This window comes from Balaenoptera physalus (assembly GCF_965194825.1).
Source record: "Balaenoptera physalus genome assembly, chromosome: X".
Lineage (NCBI taxonomy): Eukaryota > Metazoa > Chordata > Mammalia > Artiodactyla > Balaenopteridae > Balaenoptera > Balaenoptera physalus.
In genome coordinates, this window is record NC_138903.1 from 75,139,007 (window position 1) to 75,157,740 (window position 18,734).

Below are 18,734 nucleotides of genomic sequence, written 5' to 3' on the forward strand. Positions count from 1 at the left end.
TTAGCTGGGCAGAGAAGGGGTGTGTGTGTGTGTTGGGGGGGGGCAGGAATTACAGGCAGTGAAGGCACTAGATTTATGGATTACTCTCCTTCTCCTCACACCCTATTTAATCTTTCCTCAACCTTCCTGTCACCTCCCCTCCCACCCCACCCCTCTGTTTCTCCCCTCCAGAATTTTGTTTCAGATTATAATTTGAATAAACTCAAGTGTAGTCTAATATTTGCTTAATACCAATATTTCTATATAGAAATAGTTCTACCAACAAATTGGACAACCTAGAAGAAATAGATAAATTTCTAGAAACATACAATCATCTTCCAAGACTGTTCATGAAGAAATAGAAAATCTGAATAGACTGATTACTAATAAGGAGATTAAAACAGTAGTCAAAAAGCTCCCAGCAAACAAAAGCCAAGGACCTGATAGCTTCACTGGTGAATTCTACAAACCATTCAAAGAAGATTTAATACCTATCCTTCTCAAACTCTTTCAAAAAATCGAAGTGGAGAGAAACCTTCCAAACACATTTTATGAAGCATTACCCTGATACCAAAAGCTGACAAGGAGACCACAAAAAAAGAAAATTACAGGCAAATATCCTTGATGAACATAGATGCAAAAATCCTCAGCAAAATACTAACAAACCAAATCCAAAAATACATTAAAATGATCATACACCACGATGAAGTGGGATTTATTCCAGGAATGCAAGTATGGTTCAACATCTGCAAATCAATTAGTGTGATTAACAAAATGAAGGATAAAAATCATATAATAATCTCAATAGATGCAGAAAAAGCTTTTGACAAAATTCAACACCCATATTTGATAAGAACTCTCCACAAAGTGGTCATAGAGGCAGCATGCCTCAACATAATAAGGGCCTTATCTTACTCAATGGCAAAAAGCTAAAAGGTTTTCCTCTAAGATCAGGAACAAGAGAAAGATGCCCACTCTTGCCACTTTTATTTGACATAGTATTAGAAGTCCTAACCATGGCAGTTAGGCAAGAAAAAGAAATAAAACCATTTAAATCAGAAAAGAAGAAGTAAAACTGTCATTACTTACAGGTGACATGATACTATATATAGAAAACCCTAAAGACTCCACCAAAAGACTGGTAGAACTAATGAATGAATTCAGTAAGGTTTCAGAATAGAAAATCAAATCACAGAAGCCTGTGGCATTTCTATACACTTATAACAAACTCTCAGAGAAATTAAGAAAACAATCCCATTTGCAATTGCATCAAAAAAGAATGAAATACCTAGGAAAAAGTTTAACCATGAGGTGAAAGACTTGTATGCCAAAAACTATATGACCCTAATGGAAGGAATTGAAGAAGAGACAAAAAATGGAAAGAAACTCTGTGTTCATGGATTGGAAGAAATCTACAGATATAATGTAATCCCTATCAAAATGTCAATGGCATATTTCCCAGAACTAGAACAAATAATCCTCATATTTTTATGAAACCACAGAAGACCTTGAATAGCCAAAATAATCTTGAGAAATAAGAACAAAGCTGGATGTATCACACTCCCTGATTTCAAACTATATTACAAAGCTACAGTAATGAAAACAGCATGGCACTGGCACAAAAAATGACAGATAGATTAATGGAACAGAATGGGAGTCCAGAAATAAACCCACACATATATGGACAATTAATCTATGACACAGGAGCAAAGAACATATAATGGAGGAAGGACAGTCACTTAAACAAATAGTGTTGGGAAAACTGGACAAGCCACCCTTTTACAACATACACAAAAATGAACTCAAAATGGATTAAAGACTTGAATGTAAGACCTGAAACCGTAAAGTTCTTAGAAGAAAATATAAGTAGTAACCACATTGACTTCAATCTTAGAGATATTTTTGTGAATTTGACTTCAAAGGCAAGGGAAACAAAAGCAAAGGTAAACAAATAGGACTACAGCAAACTGAAAAGCTTCTGTACAGCCAAGGAAAGTCTCATCAAAATGAAAATGCAATCTACTGAATAGAAGGTATTTGCAAATCATATATCCAAGGGGTTAATATCCAAAATATATAAAGAACTCATACAACTCAGCAACAAAAAACAAGACAATTAAAAAATGGACAAGGAATATCTCAATAGACACTTTTCCAAAGAAGACATACAAATGGCCAACAGACATATGAAGAGACGTTCAACATCACTAATTATTAGTAAAATGCAAATCAGAAGCACGAGATGTCACCTCACACCTGTTAGAATGGCTATTATCGAAAAGACAAGGAATGACAAATGATGGAGAAGATATGGAGAAAAGGGAACAGTTGTGCACTGTTGGTGGGACTGTAAATTGGTGCAGCCATTATGGAAAACAGTATGTAAATACCTCAAAAAATTAAGACCAGAACTACCAAATGACCCAGCTATTCCACTTCTGGGTATATATCTGAAGAACATGGAAACACTAATTTGAAAAGATACATGCACCCCAGTGTTCATGGCAGCATTATTTACAGTTGCCAAGATATGGATGCAACCTATGTGCTCATTGATGGATGAATGGATAAAGAAGATGGAATATATATATATATATTACATATATATATATATGATGGAATACTACTCAACCATAAAAAAAGATGAAATCATGCCATTTGTGACAACATGGATGGACCTTTAGGGTATTTTGCTAAGTGAAATAAGTCAAATGAAGAAAGACAAATAACATATGATTTCACTCATTTGTGGAATATTAAAACAAAACAAACAAGAAATGAAAAAAACGCATCAATACAGAGAACAGATTGGTGGTTACCAGAGGGGAAGGGGGTTTGGGGGTGGTTGAAGGGGGTCAACTGTATGGTCATGGATGATAACTAGACTTGTGGTGATCACTCTGTGGTGTTTGCAGATGTTGAACTGGGTGTAATGCTGTACACCCAAAATTAATATAATAATAATAGTAATAATGATAATAGTAATAATAATTAAGCAAAGAAATAATTATATCTTTCAGCCAGGTTGTAAGAGAGAGAAATAATTCACTTTAGAAAATCTGCATTACTAGCTAGGGCTCTTTGAGTTTGTATGTGTCTTCCAATCACTTTCTCCACTGGTTAAATAAACTTGTTTACAGTACTAGTCAGAGTAGATTTAGTTGAGAAAAACGTGTGTTTTCCAAATTATCCCCTCTGAGCCTTCTCAAACACACACACATACACACACACACGCACACACACACACACACACACACATACTCCAGATCTGGGTAGCAATTATGGAGTTGTTGTAGAGCCCCTCTGACTCTGCTGCTAACTGATAATCCTCTTCTTTTTAACCTCTTATTGTTTGGCTTCCTGAAAACACTATGGAACAGACTCATCTTGAGAATCTCAGCCAGAAGGAATGCCCAGCAGCATGGTAGCAAAAATGAGTAGGGAAAAAGCCCCTATTAGGAGCTCTTTCTTCCTCTCAGCTCATCTTTGATTATTCTTGATTGCAAAAAGAAAAAAATATATAGTCTCCATTTTGCAAAGGACTGATGAAAGGATGCTATGAACGTGCTGTTAAGACTGAAATTTTATGCACTTTCTATAGAATTCCAGTTTTAATCAGTCTATAGCTGACATATCCTAGTAACAATCTGATTAATGGGGGTTGGAGGAACCTTCAGCTCCTTGGATAAGAAGCTAGGCCTGCAGAATATCATTGAAATTTACATTTTTGAAACTTTCAGATCACATTTGAAAATGATGATCTAGTGTTACAGAGCCAGGTTGCATAGCCAGTGGGAAGTGAGACATGTTAATGGATGTTACATATTGGTCAAGAATGTGCCCCAAGAGAAAGGAATAAATAGGACCATTATGTTTTGTCTTGTGTGTGTTTAACTAAAAAGGATATCTCTAGGTTCTTACAGATAATTTTATTACAATTAAGATTAATTAATGTTGGTTCTGATGCTGAATATAAATGCTATTATCAACCTGAAAAATAAAATTCAAGGCCAAATGAAGAATTAGGATGAAATATATTGCAATACAAGTTTCATATGGAAATGTCACCTGTGGGCTGAGCTATATTTTATTATACATTAAAAATATCCACCCTCCATAATTTGTGACATCTTGCATTATCCTAGAACACAAGATTTTCTAATATCGTTACGGCAGGGAAAGGAATCATAAACTTGTATGGTAACGTAGAAGACTAAGAGCAAGGTGAGAAAGTGTTAAATTCTGTTTTCAGCTGACTAGAATGATTCCTCCTGCACATTTGATTCATCTGTTCATTTTAGATTTGTGGTTTCTCTAAGATTGTTTCCTCTAATTAAATATTCATTGTTTATATAGCATCCATATAATGGTATCCAATATGTTACATATCTATATGTCTTCTGTTCCTTTAGGCACTATAAGCATTTGTAGGATAATAACGTAGAATCAGATGTTTCTATATCACGATCACTACTACCCTGCAGAATGATCTCGTTCCCAAGGATATTTCCCCCTCTACTTCAAGCTTCCGTTCTGTTGGCATCTTTATATAAAACACTGGAGGAGTGATAGATGGAGGATAAGAGTGAAACACACACACACACATCCAAGCACATGTATTAGAATGGACATTTCTTACTAATACCATTTTCTGTTTTTTCCCCAGGAAAATAAGATCAACAAATTTTTCATTCTTGAGGACCCTATAAAGGTTTAAGGAAAAAGCACACCTTTACATTTTATAGTATCAACAAAATGCATATTTTCACCCTATTGTTTAATAGTTCAGTAGTGTTTATGTGATTGTTATTCTTCCAAAGGCCTGCAGCTAATGTACATTACTTTTGATTTGGGTGCATCTCCCTCCTATTCTTTCCTAAGAAGAGACTGAATCTCTTTTTATCTTTTTGGTAATGAAAAACTTTAACAAGCCAATGCTAAATGATTTCCAAAACAAAAAATTTGAACACAGTTATATGACCAATAAATAACTTATTCAAAAAACACTTTTACCCTAATGGCATTAAAAGAAGCAAAACTTACATGTTAAATAATATTTTACTGGTACCTTAATATTTATCTTTGAATGATGATCCAGAATGTGCATTGTTATTGATGAGCATATTTTGAGTTATGGTATACACTTTATTATTCTGAGGGACCCTTGAAAAACCCATTATTACAACGTTATTAAGTCAAAACACATATAAAACCTGAAATAATCTTTTGGAAATGAAAGAACAGCTTGTCTTTTTTTCTGCCCCATCTGGCAATTTGCTAAAATTTGAACAACTCTTTAAAATGTACCTGCGTTTTAAGCATTTTTCAGCAACAATATATAATTTGTAATATTGTGCATAATTTTATTATTTTGTATGTAGACCTACTGTCTCTCTTTTTGTCTTTGTTGTTGTTTTTTTAATGTTTTTATTGGAGTATAATTGCTTTACAATGGTGTGTTAGTTTCTGCTTTATAACAAAGTGAATCGTTGTTTTAATTGGAGTGTTTAAGGTCACCAGAGGCAAATTGTGAATATTACTTAATATTATAATTTTTAAAAATGTGATTGATATCTAAGGATGGTGGTTATTGAAATGATACATTTTTCAGTTTATATATGTTTTTTTTTTCAGTTGAATAATTTTTATTCCATTATTTGATTCCAGTGTTTCAAAAAGAGAAGTCCAATGGCTTTCTTGATATTTTATGACAGGATCTCCCTTTCAAGAGATCTAATGGTGTTTCAGTGTGTATAATCATAGCAAGATTATTATTCATTTTGTTAACACTTTTTCTCTCTGCAAAATAAAATTATTTCATAATTAAGTATAGTGTTTAAAGAAGGGCTTTATTTGGAAGGTGTCAAGATACCTTGCAAATTGGTGTACTAAGACTTTATAGTTTTTTATTCAGTAGATGCAAGCATATTTGCACTATCACAAAAAGATATACATTTAATAAACTGCTCATTTTTATAAAATATTCTAAACATAGTGCTCAACTTGTATCATATGACAGAATGATGAATATTTTGACATGAAAATGAAGTTGAAAAGAATACAGAATAAATTATATCTATTTTTCTCCTTTAAGTATTGAGTTAAATATGACAGATTCAAAAGGATTTCTTTTGCAGCATTTAAAAAATAATAGAGAACACCACTCATTTAAAAATTCAGAAATACAAAAATTAACTTACCAGATGTTACCTTGATGGTTACAATTGTAATAATTATGAAAGAGTAAACAAACATCTGATCCATATTAGTAAATCTCTGTAATACGTCCAAATGATTATACCTATAGTAAAACATGCTAAGACTGTCAGAAAAATTCTTGGATTATTCTTGCTTTTCATTAAGGAAATATTCATTGTGTGTTTAATGAGTGTTAGTCTTTAGAGCAGTGCTAGATACTCTAGAACAATGCTAGAAACTTAAATATTCAAATAAGAAGGTATTGAGAGTTTACATAGTCATTATGGCCCAGGGCAGAGATGAATGTAAAATTTAAAGTCCATGATCTCAGTTATACTGTGAGGTATAAATTCAGAGAAAGAGAGCATCTTTATGGCATTAATTTTAATAATGGAAGTTATTAAATTATATATAGGTGTGTATATATGTATATGTATACACACACACAGAATTGACAGAAAAATGCAGATAGCCAAAAAATGAACTTTAAAAAATTGGCTAAAGTCTAAAGTGTAAAAGTGATGAATTTTAACCAACATTTTTAAAATAAATTAAAACAAATTTAAGATGGTATAGTAAATAAAATAAAGAAGTTTAAAAAAAAAATAAAATAAAGAAGTTTAAAAGGAGGGTTGTTTCGAAAAAAATATTCGTAAGAGATATACCGATACAACATACGGATAACTTGGGGGAATTCATTTGCAAAGGAAAGAAAAGTCTTAATTCCTTGACATTCCCCCACTTCATTCTAATAATTGTTTCACGTAAAAGGAAAACATACACTTTCATGTTTTCTAAGACACTTAACCTCTCCCTTTTCTAGAGCCTGTGCAAACAGAAGTGCTTATAACACCAACATGTTACCAACTTACTAAACTTTGAAAAGACAGTGACTCTGAAGTAGTGTAGATTTGCCAGTTGCTAAGTAGATGATTTTTCAGTACTATATTGCAGTGAGTCTTACATTTAATTGTGATAATACTTGTATTCTAGAAATCATAGTATTAGCTTAGGAGCAGTTCATCAGTATTAAGCAAAAATCCTTTGGTGAGATGGCATAGGCTTGAGACTTGGTGCTTAAATTCTAAGTTTTCTGGCACTTTTGGCTAGTTCAAATATAGGAAAATAAGGCCAGAATGTAGTATATGACACTGATCAATTTTCAACCCAAAGAAAAACTGGTTCTAGGAAAAAAACTATTTGTCAAAAAATTCAGATTGTTTGGAATTTATTCCTATTTAATAACATAATATTTCCCTAATAAAGTTTTTCTAATAAGACATATATGTTTAGATTATACTTTAATTATATCAAATAATCTAGGGTTTCAAAGTCAAATTTAACTGCTTTATTTGGAATTAGATTTTCTTAAGTTTGTTTTTTTTTTTTGAAAAGGTAGTAATTAAAGAAGAAGTAATTGATTTGGGCCCTCATTTTTCCTTTGTTAAGGTATTCTTGGTGCTTCAAATAGATTCCAAAGAAAATTTTCTGTCTAATAATTATCCTGTTTACAACTGCATAACCTTTAAAAGTTTTCACTAAAATATGATATGGTCAGCATTAAAATATTTTTGTAAAGGATCCTGTTGATATTGTCATGTGACAGGGTGGTGAGGTAAATTTCCCTATGTTGTGACAATGGCCCTTGCCTAACCACAACTTAACCCTAACATTTGAGAAGTTGTCAAAACTGTATTATAACTGATTTTCAGAAGTCTTCTATGAAGACAGCTTGCTTCTACTTAATTGAAAATATACATGATTGCTTTCACTAGTCTTTTTTTTCCTTTTGGCAAGAGACCAAAATTGGAATTTTAATGATGACAGTTAATTATAAAATTATCTTTTCCCCTGAAAAATAGTTCAGAAAAATCATGTGGTCTAGTATTAAGATTTCATTTCTCTGGATGGACCACATACATGTTTATATGTAGGTTTACATTCTACACACATACTATGTTCAGCAGATGAAATGTTTGAACCACAATAGTATTTAAAGGATATAAAAGGCTATTTGATTAGCAGGCTGTTGTTACTTACAAATGAATTTTGTCTCCTACAATTGAAAAATCATTTATCCTTGTGTTGCACATGGTTTTTATTTTACTTTTTGATTTTAGTACTCAAAGACTATTAAAATAGGACATTAGTTTCTTTCCTATTAAAAGCCTTTAAAGAAAATGATGTTTTTAAAAGAAAGGCAAGACTTTGAACACCTCTGAGTTTTTCTCCCATTTCTAAATGCTCTGTAAATTGTGTGTGAAGAATTTAAGACCTGTATGCTTATATTGTGACATTGCTATTGATTTGTAAAATTTTTGTTTGCTGCAGATTGTAATGGGTAAGTGGCGAGTGTGAGGTAAGAAGGGCATGCTATTTGTGAGCATGGCAAAAAATGTATTTTTTCCTACTAGGAATACACCTTCAAAAATAACTGCGTGGTCTTTTATTGCCACGATGTGATTTTTAGGGGGAAACAGTCACAGATACAAAGACATTCTTCAGGATGTGATCACTATAAGACCAAGGGCCTTACAAGTAAGCAGAGTAAAGGACTAAAGATCTCATGTAGGATTGCTACATTGGTTAGAAGAAAAAAAGGGAAGACCTAGTTGCCCTGGAGAGATGAGGAGGCAGTCTGAAATCTCTTGATTTTCAGTGTGAAGATTGCTACACTTTCTACAGTGTGGAAGAGAAAGAATGCAGTACTAAGGAGTCCTAAACAAGGGGTGACTATAGAAACACTAGGTGAAGCATGATGTGATGGGTGGAAAAGACGCATGACACATGCTGGGGAGTATTGAATCATTTCTATTAACAATGATTCATATTCATATGACTAACAGAACGGTAGAGTCCTTTTCTTTCATTCATTCTTTCATTGTTCTTTTCTTTCATTCTTTTAAAATTTTGTTTGAATCGAGAGAGAGAAAAAGTGTTGGGAAGAGTTACCTCCAATTACCTGTGACAGTACTGCTGATAAACTTTTAGAAAAAAAAATGCATGGCTGGTGAAGTTTTAGACTTAAGGGGGCATATCTTCTAACAGATGTAGTATACACATAGCTATGTATGAATAAAGAAGATGCTTATGCATTATTTGAGAAGACAGTTATGGGAGTAACCTCTAGTAATTTATAAAGTGAAAAGGGTAAATATACAAAAGGACTAATACAGACAACTTCTGAAAAGGAGAGAAAAACCCCACTTAGTCACTTAAACAAAGAGAATAAGCAAAAGAAAATATTAGGTAGTGAAATAGCTAACAGCCTTCATAGGTATTCATTTAGAGCTAATCATAACCCTTGGTGTGAATTTAGCTAAGAGATGTATATTTGAATAAGCTTCCTAGATATCCATATATTGGAAATTTTGTTTGAAGACTTATTGGTGGGCCTGTTTGATTTTGCTAAAATGTTAAAATTGACACCTAAAATACAAGACAGTATCAGAATATTGATTTTCACCAAGGAGAAATAATTATTTTATTTTATTGGGATCAAGTGATAAAGGCAAAAACTTGTATTAAAAAAACCTGAGTGAGATGATACAGAACACTTTTGAGGCAACAGAAAACTAACTCTGGAATGTGTGGAAGGACTACAACAATAATACTTAGGGAAGGAAATTTCAGTTGGAGGAAATTTTCTGTAATTCATAATTCATAATTCATGGCATTGCAACAAGATAAAAAGTATTAAGATCAGATAATGTAAAAAATTCAAACTATGCTCATAAAGATTTTAGTAGTATACATAAAAATCTGGGGAATAATGAACATAATAAAGAAATAAAGATTAATTTTAAATTTCCATTAAAAAGCAATATTTCATTGCATCAAAGATTTGATGTAAGACCTGGAAAAATGAGCTTGCTCTTGACATTTACATTTGAAATAAATACCATCACCTCAAATACTTTTTATCAAACATGTGTCTTCTAAAGACTTTAATCATGTTTTATAATGTTAGAGCTGATTTTGTTATCAAGGGGGTGTTAAGTAGTTAGGTTTTGTTGTTCTCAAAGAATCACAGCGTAGTGAGAGAGACACACATATGACTGAGTGCTATAACACAGGCAAGCACAAAGTGCTATGTGAGCAGAGGAGAAGGAACCATTGTTAGTTTATGTGTTTAAAAAATGCAAAAAAAAAGAGGCAACCAGGGTTAATGTTAAGATCAGCATATTATTTGACCTCATTTTGCTATTAGAAAGGAATAGGGGAACTTATTCAGAGCAGAGGGACAGAAAGTTTCACAGTCCTTTTAAATGTTCGTTTTCACCACTTTGTCTTAGAGGCTTTGTGTACATGGTCTTATTGTTAGACACTACAAGGAGATATCCATTAGTTATGGTTCTTGTTTTTAGTTGTTTGCATTTTAAATGATAAAACCAGCAGATACTGATGGGGTTAGTTAATGTTGAACATATCAATAAATAGATGAAAATGTACATACTGTTATGTCTTTTCACTTTTATCATAGGAGGAGGAAGTGGGATGGTAGACAGCAGTCAGTGGGAGTGGTGTGTTTTTCTCTGTGTAACTGTTAGGCAAACTATGTCTTTCATTTTCTGTTTCTAGGAATTTTCCAATGAGGAAGTACCAGATAAAACTAACTGCCTAAATAATCAAGGTAGAAGAGGTATAGATAAATTTGGCCAATGTTGATGTTGAGGCTGGGTGAGGAGTACCTAGGGTCTGTTAAACTATTATTTCTAATTCCATATATTCTCAAATGTTGCATAATAAAAAAAAATTTAAAAAAAACAAACAAAACTAACTGCCTAAAGGAGAAATGAAAATAACAGTGACTTTCTTGATGAATGACAGCTTATTTTTACCTGCATGCAGGGTTATAGGAAAGACCTAAAATTCTACAGGATAGATGATGAGATTACAACATTCTTATAACCCCACTTAGAATGTTATGTTTAGTTCTGGTTACCATATTTTTAAAAAAGATGTAGCATTTGAAAAAGGGAATTAGATTGACCTTAGAACTACCAGGTATTAACTGTGAAGACAGGATAGAACCCTGAATTTCTGTAACCTTTAAAGTGCAAAGGTTGAAGAAGATTTAATTGAAAATAAACTCACTTCAATATACGTATAGATAGAGACGTATAAATTTCAATAGAAGTGAAACTTGCTTCTATACTTCTCAGGTTTTCAAGTCAGTTTTTCTGTAGCATGCAAACAGAACAATGCTCTACTGATTTCCCTTGTGAGGTAAAATGTCTGAAGAATTTTCATGCAGTACTTTCCTGAAACATAGAAAGGATATGCCCCTTAGCTGAATACCACTGACAGACATTGCGATAACTACTTATGAATCAAGAAAAAGTATGTCTCAGGAGTGGCAACTAAGTTGCAATAGCTACTAATTTCTCAGAGAAATTTTAATTTAATCTACCTGTATTTTAGGCAGGTTGTTGGCAACTCGGAAATCAGAGAACCATAGAGTATTTGAGCTATGATAGGCCAGAGAGGTCAATTTATCCAACCTTGGTTTTACAAATAAGGATACTGGGATCTAGAAAAGGGAAGTCATTTGCTCATGGTCACACAGCCAGTTGCATCGTTGATACTAATACCCAAGTCTCCTTATGTCTTGTTCAGTGTTCTTTCTGTTGACACTATTGCTTACAGAATAGGTTGTTTGAAAATTCATTTATAACTTGGTTTCATGGAACTTGGAAAATCAATTTTCATGGAATCAGTCATAAGCTCAGAGTTCTCCTTTGTTCCATTCTATACTTTGTTTCCATGTTAATTTAAGCTTTCAGTCATATTAATGCTAGCTTTAGACTCTCTGTTGCACATGTCCATTCCTTTTTATTCTCATCTCTATCTACCTGGTTATCTCATGCCAAGGACATTGCAGTAATCTTCTGCCTGATCTCACCTCCAGACACTCTTGTAGCAATTCATTCTGCCCATCCTGTCAGTTTCAACTTCCTAAAGCATTGTTATCCTCTTTCTTTGTTTTCCAAAACCTATCTATTCCTCTAGGCCCCAATCAAACGTCATCTCTTTCATAATGACTTCACTTACCACTCTAGGTATAAGTGATGCTTCAACTAAATTCTTATAGCTATTAGTTTATATCACCATGCATTCAACTTTCATTCATCTGATATTTTTGAATGCCTACTCTACACCAGGAAATCATGTGGCATTTATCACTCACAGACTTTCAATGTAACAATTTGTGACTATGATATGTCTCTCGTTTCAGATTGTAATATTCTTGATATCAGGGACCATGCTTGAAGATCTTTGTATTCTCCATAGCCTATAGCAAAGAGGCTTTTGTGCATAGTTGATGATCAGTAAGTATTTGTAGATAAATATTGAACTAAGAAAGTGCTATCATAGAGTAAGGAGATAAATGTGGCCTCTGTGGGATCAGTACGAAAACTGTTAGATATCAATTATAAGTATGTTTGAAGAGCTTCCCTTAACCCTTAAAGAAGTTGGTCCTTTACATATCATGAAAGTGATCAAGCAAAAAAAGTATCAAGAAAAAGGGGTATTTCATTCATATTCAGATAGGTAAATATTGTCAACAACAGGAAGTGGAAGAACACTGAATCAAATTAAAAACCCTTCAGTCTCAGTTTCTACATATATAAAAGTGGGAAAGTGTTTCAAATCCACTTTTGCACACAGAGTAGTTTTACTCCTTTAGTTAATGATGAGAAAAATGCTCTGTTAACTGTAAAACTATGTAACAATAAGGTCTTATTATTTAACATGAGATTTTGGATACAAAAAGGAGCTACATCAAAAGGTAATCAATTGTAATGTTAAGTATCTGCCTCTGATGTCTTAATTGGTGAGGAACATGCTTTTTATTTTATTTTATCTTATCCTATTTTATCTTATCTTATTTAATGGTGGTAGAGTGGTCCTTGTCAGAGATTAAATCAAGGGATGAATGTAAGGAATTTAACAGAGTTTGAAATAAGTAATCTTCTTCATTCCCACTCCCACCTCTTAGTATTACATTGAGAGCATGTCCAGGCCGAGATTCCTTTGCTCTGACCCTGCTTGATTGTCTTCATCTGCAGCTAGACTAAACCAGATAGGATTACCAGAATGATCAACTGGCAAATGAACTCATTTTGTTAGAAACAGCTTAGCTGAGTTCTGTTTACAGAACTGTTAGTGTTTCACATCGAATTTAAGCTTCACTAAACAAATAAGCCAAATGTTAGAAAAAATTAAGGTATAATTAAAATAAATTTTAGAATATTCTTTCTCTCTTGAATAACTTTATAATGACTCTATACTTTTCACCCATCAATAATTCAGAATATTTGATGCCATCAACTAAATTTGGGCTCATGATATTTCTGATCAACTTTACCTACTCAGTGAAAGTTCACTCATTCTAAAACACCCCAGCTATCCTTATATAAATTAAGCCCCATCATCAATGATGTAAATCAGTGTAGCATAGAAGAAATAGGTTCTTAATATATATTTTATTAGAATAAGCTTGAAGACTCTATACAGTGATGGATTTAAATGAGTAAATTGTCCCTTCACATGGCCAATGTTCAGTTCATTGACAAATTTTTACTGAGTGCCTAGTCTGTGAACAAGAAACCTAAACTCATTCTTCAATGGAGATTGCATTTCAAAAGGAAAATAGATCTAAGACATGTAAATAAATAAAATATTTACACATTACTATAAATGCTATGAAGGAAACACCATCTTAATCAGCAATTTACAGTTGGAGGCTGCGACAAAGTTCTCTCCACAGGCAGCATACAATTTAGAAGTAGGCCAATTTACTATCATCTCAGTGTGTTATCAAACCATCAAAACCAAAGTTAACTAAAAGCTGATAAAGCAGTGTTTGCATCCAATGTCTCAGGGGCTTTAATGTACATCTACCATAAATGTTTGGTTTGGCTTCTAGAACATTTCCTTAGTGTTTTCTCTGAGCCATTCTGAACATACTATAGAAAAACATAATCATCAACTGGAAGACATGAAATATAACTAGTGTAACAGGGTTTAAAAATTCCCTTACAAAAGGCTGGCTAGAACTCCCATATGGATCAAAGGACAAGATTCAAAGGGTCACTCATGGTGTCTTTAGCCAAACCTACAAACAAGGAGAAAAATTTCCAACAGAAATATTGTGAACAAATATGCCACAACAATAAATAATTTAAAATTTATGAAGGTTTTGAAGGATTTTAATGTTAAGACTTTATACAGTAGAAATGATTTCAGATAGGTTATCTAATAATTAAAGTTAATTTATGTGACTGATATTTATAATATATATGTATTGAAACCCCCTTCTTACGAACAAAAATTTTAAAATGCTGTAAGCTCATTTATCTTTACTATCAACCCATCCCGTATGTAATTTTCCCTTTTTTTTTTCCTTTATACTGTGACTTTAAATCACACTGACATTTAAAGAGTCAAGCTTATGCACCAAAGTATTTCAGAAGAAACATATTTAGTATGACCAAGGTTTTTGTTATTCTCAAATAGTTCTAGGAAAAATAAATTTCTGAAAGGAGGAAAATAGTTTTATTTTTCAGGTTCTTGAATCGGAAGATCATGACTTTAGAGACTTAAGTGATCAAGAGGTTGTTTGGATACCCTCTGGAAACTTAAATAAGCCTAAAATATCCAGGCCTCTTTCAGTTCCTTTTTCTTTTGACATACATTCTTGTCAAAGAATTTCCAGGATCTCTAAAGAGATTAAACAGGTTTATAAAAGCTGCTGTGGAGCAAGAGTTGACATATAAAATGAATAAAATTATTAGTTAAGAGTGAGGGAAGCTCCCCAAAACCTCCGACACTGGAAATGCAAAAGTTAACATGATTTAATCATGTCTCCAGAGAGAAACTAAAAAAATTTTACCAACACGTATTTACTGATCATTTATCCCCTACAGATGAAGTTAGGGGTAGGGGCAGGGCATTGCTTGACTTATGTCCTATTTACTTATCATATTTGTTCCCAAATCAACATTTTGTTTATTGTATTGGGCCAGGAAAATACATTACATGACTAAAAGATCTTATCTGTATGAGGAACAGCTAAAGCCTAATTTAGTAGTCCCCAAAGTATGGTCATATATGCCAGGTTAACAGGTGATTCCCATTTAAAAGCCTGAGACGTTTTTCCAGCTTTATCGAGGTAACTGGCAAATCAAATTTGTGTATTTTTGAGGTGTACAATCATTTTACATATATCAAAGCATAGGAAACATTTTATTGATCTTTTGGTATTTTAAATATATGGTTACTACTCTGATTGAACGATACTGCTTCTGAACAAATTCAGAAATATAGAAGTCACGTTTTATTTTGAATGTCAAAAATAAAGTATATGTATTTAACTTGTGGTCCCTAAAGTCCTAGAATTATAGCTAGTGTTAGGCAGTATTGTAAAATGCATTCTCACATTTGACAAGACAAATGAGAAATTTTCAAAAGTCAAGGTAAACTCCTAATTTTCTAAGAAATTTTAAGATCCTTAATATAAGGACAGTTAACTCATGGATGTTTATATATTTATTGTATAATTCTAACAAGAATGTTTCAGTATTTGGTAATTTCAAAATCTATGCTTAAATAATCTATGAAGCTCAAGCTATAGAAGATTTAAATTATTTTTTAACTTAGTATAATTATGTACATATGGTGACAGTCAAAAATGTTCTGTTGTCTTCAGGAAATTTTATAGTTAAAAAAGGAGGATCTCTGGTAAAAGGGAAAAAGTCCTCCAATATAAAGCCCATTGGATTAAGGAAGTATGCATTATCATTAACTTGGTATGTATGACTATATTCTACTTTAAGAAAATGTAATTTCAAAACAGGTTGTGTGAGTGAATTATAAAGCAAAATCAAATAGTTCTGACAATCAAGTGACAGAACACAAGAGTAGGTGAAAAAATGCTCACCTTCCTTCACTGCCACCTCCTTTCCCCCGCAACCCCAGATACATGTTTGCATCTGTGGGTTTTTTAAAAAATGTTTCCATAGGCCTTTAAGCAGGGAAGCAGTTGCCTTTCAAAAACAAACAAACACCTGAAAGGAGTCTTTTAACAAAAAAGCTATTAGAAGAAGAGATTATGAAGGGGGTGATGAGCTAACCATATATATTTGTAGTGGACATTAGAAGGAGGTTCCTGTTTCTATACTACTAAGAAGTGCAATAAGGCTCAGAATAGCCAAATTACACTACTAATATTTTTTTTGTATCTTGTCATTTTAAATTTCATTGTTCTTTATTAAAGGGTTTAGGAACACTGGGAAATACTATACTACTGGAAAGAATGGTTGTTTTGTTAACTAAGATAATTATGTGGGTTTTTTATTGATCTCTTTTGTATGTGTTTAACTTATTTTGTGCAGATGTGTGTATGACTGTGTATGTGTGTTTGTGTCTGAGTGTGTGTGTGTGCATGTGTAACCCTTTTGGAGAAGATGTAAGATAGTTCAGTATTGCTTCAGAAATCAGTATATAGTGAGCTGTGTGATTAATGGCTCCATATTTAGGAAATTAAGGCATAACATTGATATTGGCTTACTTTCATCATCCTGTTGGCCGAATAAAAATGAGAAAAAAACTAGAAGGGATTTTTGTTCCCTAAAAAGTGTTGGAATACCCAATGGGATGGGAAGGAAGGCTCTTGAGAGAAAGGGGAAAGACACAATATTGCTGAATCTTTTTTTGGAATTGTTACGACCCGAGGCCATTTTCTTCAACAGAAATTTACAACCATATTTCCTTGCCTTCATGTATAGAAAAGCCCTAAACCACATGACATTTCACATTATTCTTTACTCAATGGGGATTAGACCAGAAATGTAATAACATTATTCATATATTTAAAACACTATCTAATAGCAATTCAGGCTTTCCTACCTTCTTTGTGCTCTTCCCTGCTGGTGTTTCATTGTGTGTAACCTATCTAAAATTTCTGCAGAATTTAAGAAGATTTTTTGTGAAATATAATAAAGCCTTGATTAATTGGAAGCTACTAACCAGAACTCTCAATTAACCAGTTTTATTTATTTATTTTTTGCTACACTCTCCTTTTAGAAGGAAGAGGCAAATGACAAGAAAACAAGCTGTTAACAGGTATTTATGTATTTATTTTTTAAAAATCAACTTCCTGGGAATGTCCTGGAGCTTGTACAGATTCAGCCCAACTTCAGTAATTTTATTCCCTGTGCTATACTTACTAAGGTAGGAAAGTAGAGCCATTTAAAATTTTCAGCAGCAAACATTGAATCTTGCTTAATCTTTAGTTAATAATAAGAAAAATGAAATCCAAATAGCTAATTAGAACCTGTCTATCCATTTGAGGGTTCTAGTTAATTGGGGTCTTCACGGTTTCACTATTGCCAGTTAGTGATCATTCATATGTATTAACTGGGAGTGAATCCCAGGAACGCGTAGTTGGGAGATGACTTCCAGCCACAGAGAGCAACTCCTTCCCTGGGAACTAAAGCAGAAGCTAGAGAAAGGCTGCAAAGTTGATGGGGGCTGAGTAAGGGCCACTGACATAAAAATCATGACATCTATGTAAAATAATGGGAAAGTAATTCACCTGCCCCATGGCTCTGAAATGCTTAGGAAGGTACATTCACTTTTGCAGGGCAGCACAGGCTATTAAGTGTGCTACAGCAATAATGGCAAAAAAAAAAAAAAAACCCAGGCCTTCTAATCTTCTGGAATCTTTCTAAGCATTAAGCACAGATATATATTGTAGGCATGCTACTAGTTCTAAAATATTTGAAATTATTTTTTCTCTAAAAATACATTTTAAAAATATATGGAACTCTAAGATTTATGCTTGAAACTTCCTAAAATATCTATGACAATTTCAGTTAAATTGCAATCAGAGACACGATATTGCTCCAGACTTCATACCTTTTCGGTTGTAATGGGAACAAAGAATGGGCAGTTAACTCAGAGATGCAAGGGAGAAGGAGGGCAACCCATGATTCTAAAGTACAGTTTGATATTGACTGCCACACACCCTTCTCAGGTTAAATCACCCTATGGTGACTTTACCCCCTTCCTTCAGGGCTGCTCATGATGCATGTTTTATCTGTATTTTTCTACAAGAAAAATGTCATAGGGTTGTTAGAGAGATGGGGACCACACCATGTGATTTATCCTGGGTTTTCAACATAGAAAATGAAAATCATCATGGTGGTGTTTCTAATATCTGGGGCATTTTCTGTACTAAATATTACTCTTAAATATTTATCATGCACACTAAATAATACCCACGTGACCTGAAGCAGTGGATGTGCCTCCTTAAGTGCTAAACTTATTTTTAAACTGTGACTTCAATGCTGACGGAGACTAGAACCCACTAGATTTCATTAATGAATGATTTTAACTGAAAAAAGTTTAAGTGGATTGAGTTTTGAGATTAGGTTTGGGATATTGAAAGTAAGTGTTTTGATTTTATACAAATGCAATTGAATTCAGGCATTGAAATAGACTTTTTTTTAGTAAAATGATATGTAAATGAATGTCAACTTCTTGTTTTT

General features: G+C 33.0%; 1 protein-coding gene across 4 annotated transcripts in view; it reads left to right on the plus strand.

The window, feature by feature from the left end:
- DACH2 (dachshund family transcription factor 2) overlaps positions 1-18,734 on the plus strand; it is a 639,710-nt gene that overhangs the window by 136,675 nt on the left and 484,301 nt on the right. For 3 of the 4 annotated variants that reach the window (XM_082447406.1, XM_082447404.1, XM_082447403.1), the window contains exon 2: positions 17,269-17,307. The exons of the other annotated variant lie outside the window; for it this stretch is intronic. In XM_082447406.1, coding sequence (XP_082303532.1) covers positions 17,269-17,307 — 39 coding nt within the window. The remainder of the gene's footprint in view (positions 1-17,268; positions 17,308-18,734) is intronic. 4 annotated transcript variants of the gene reach the window in all.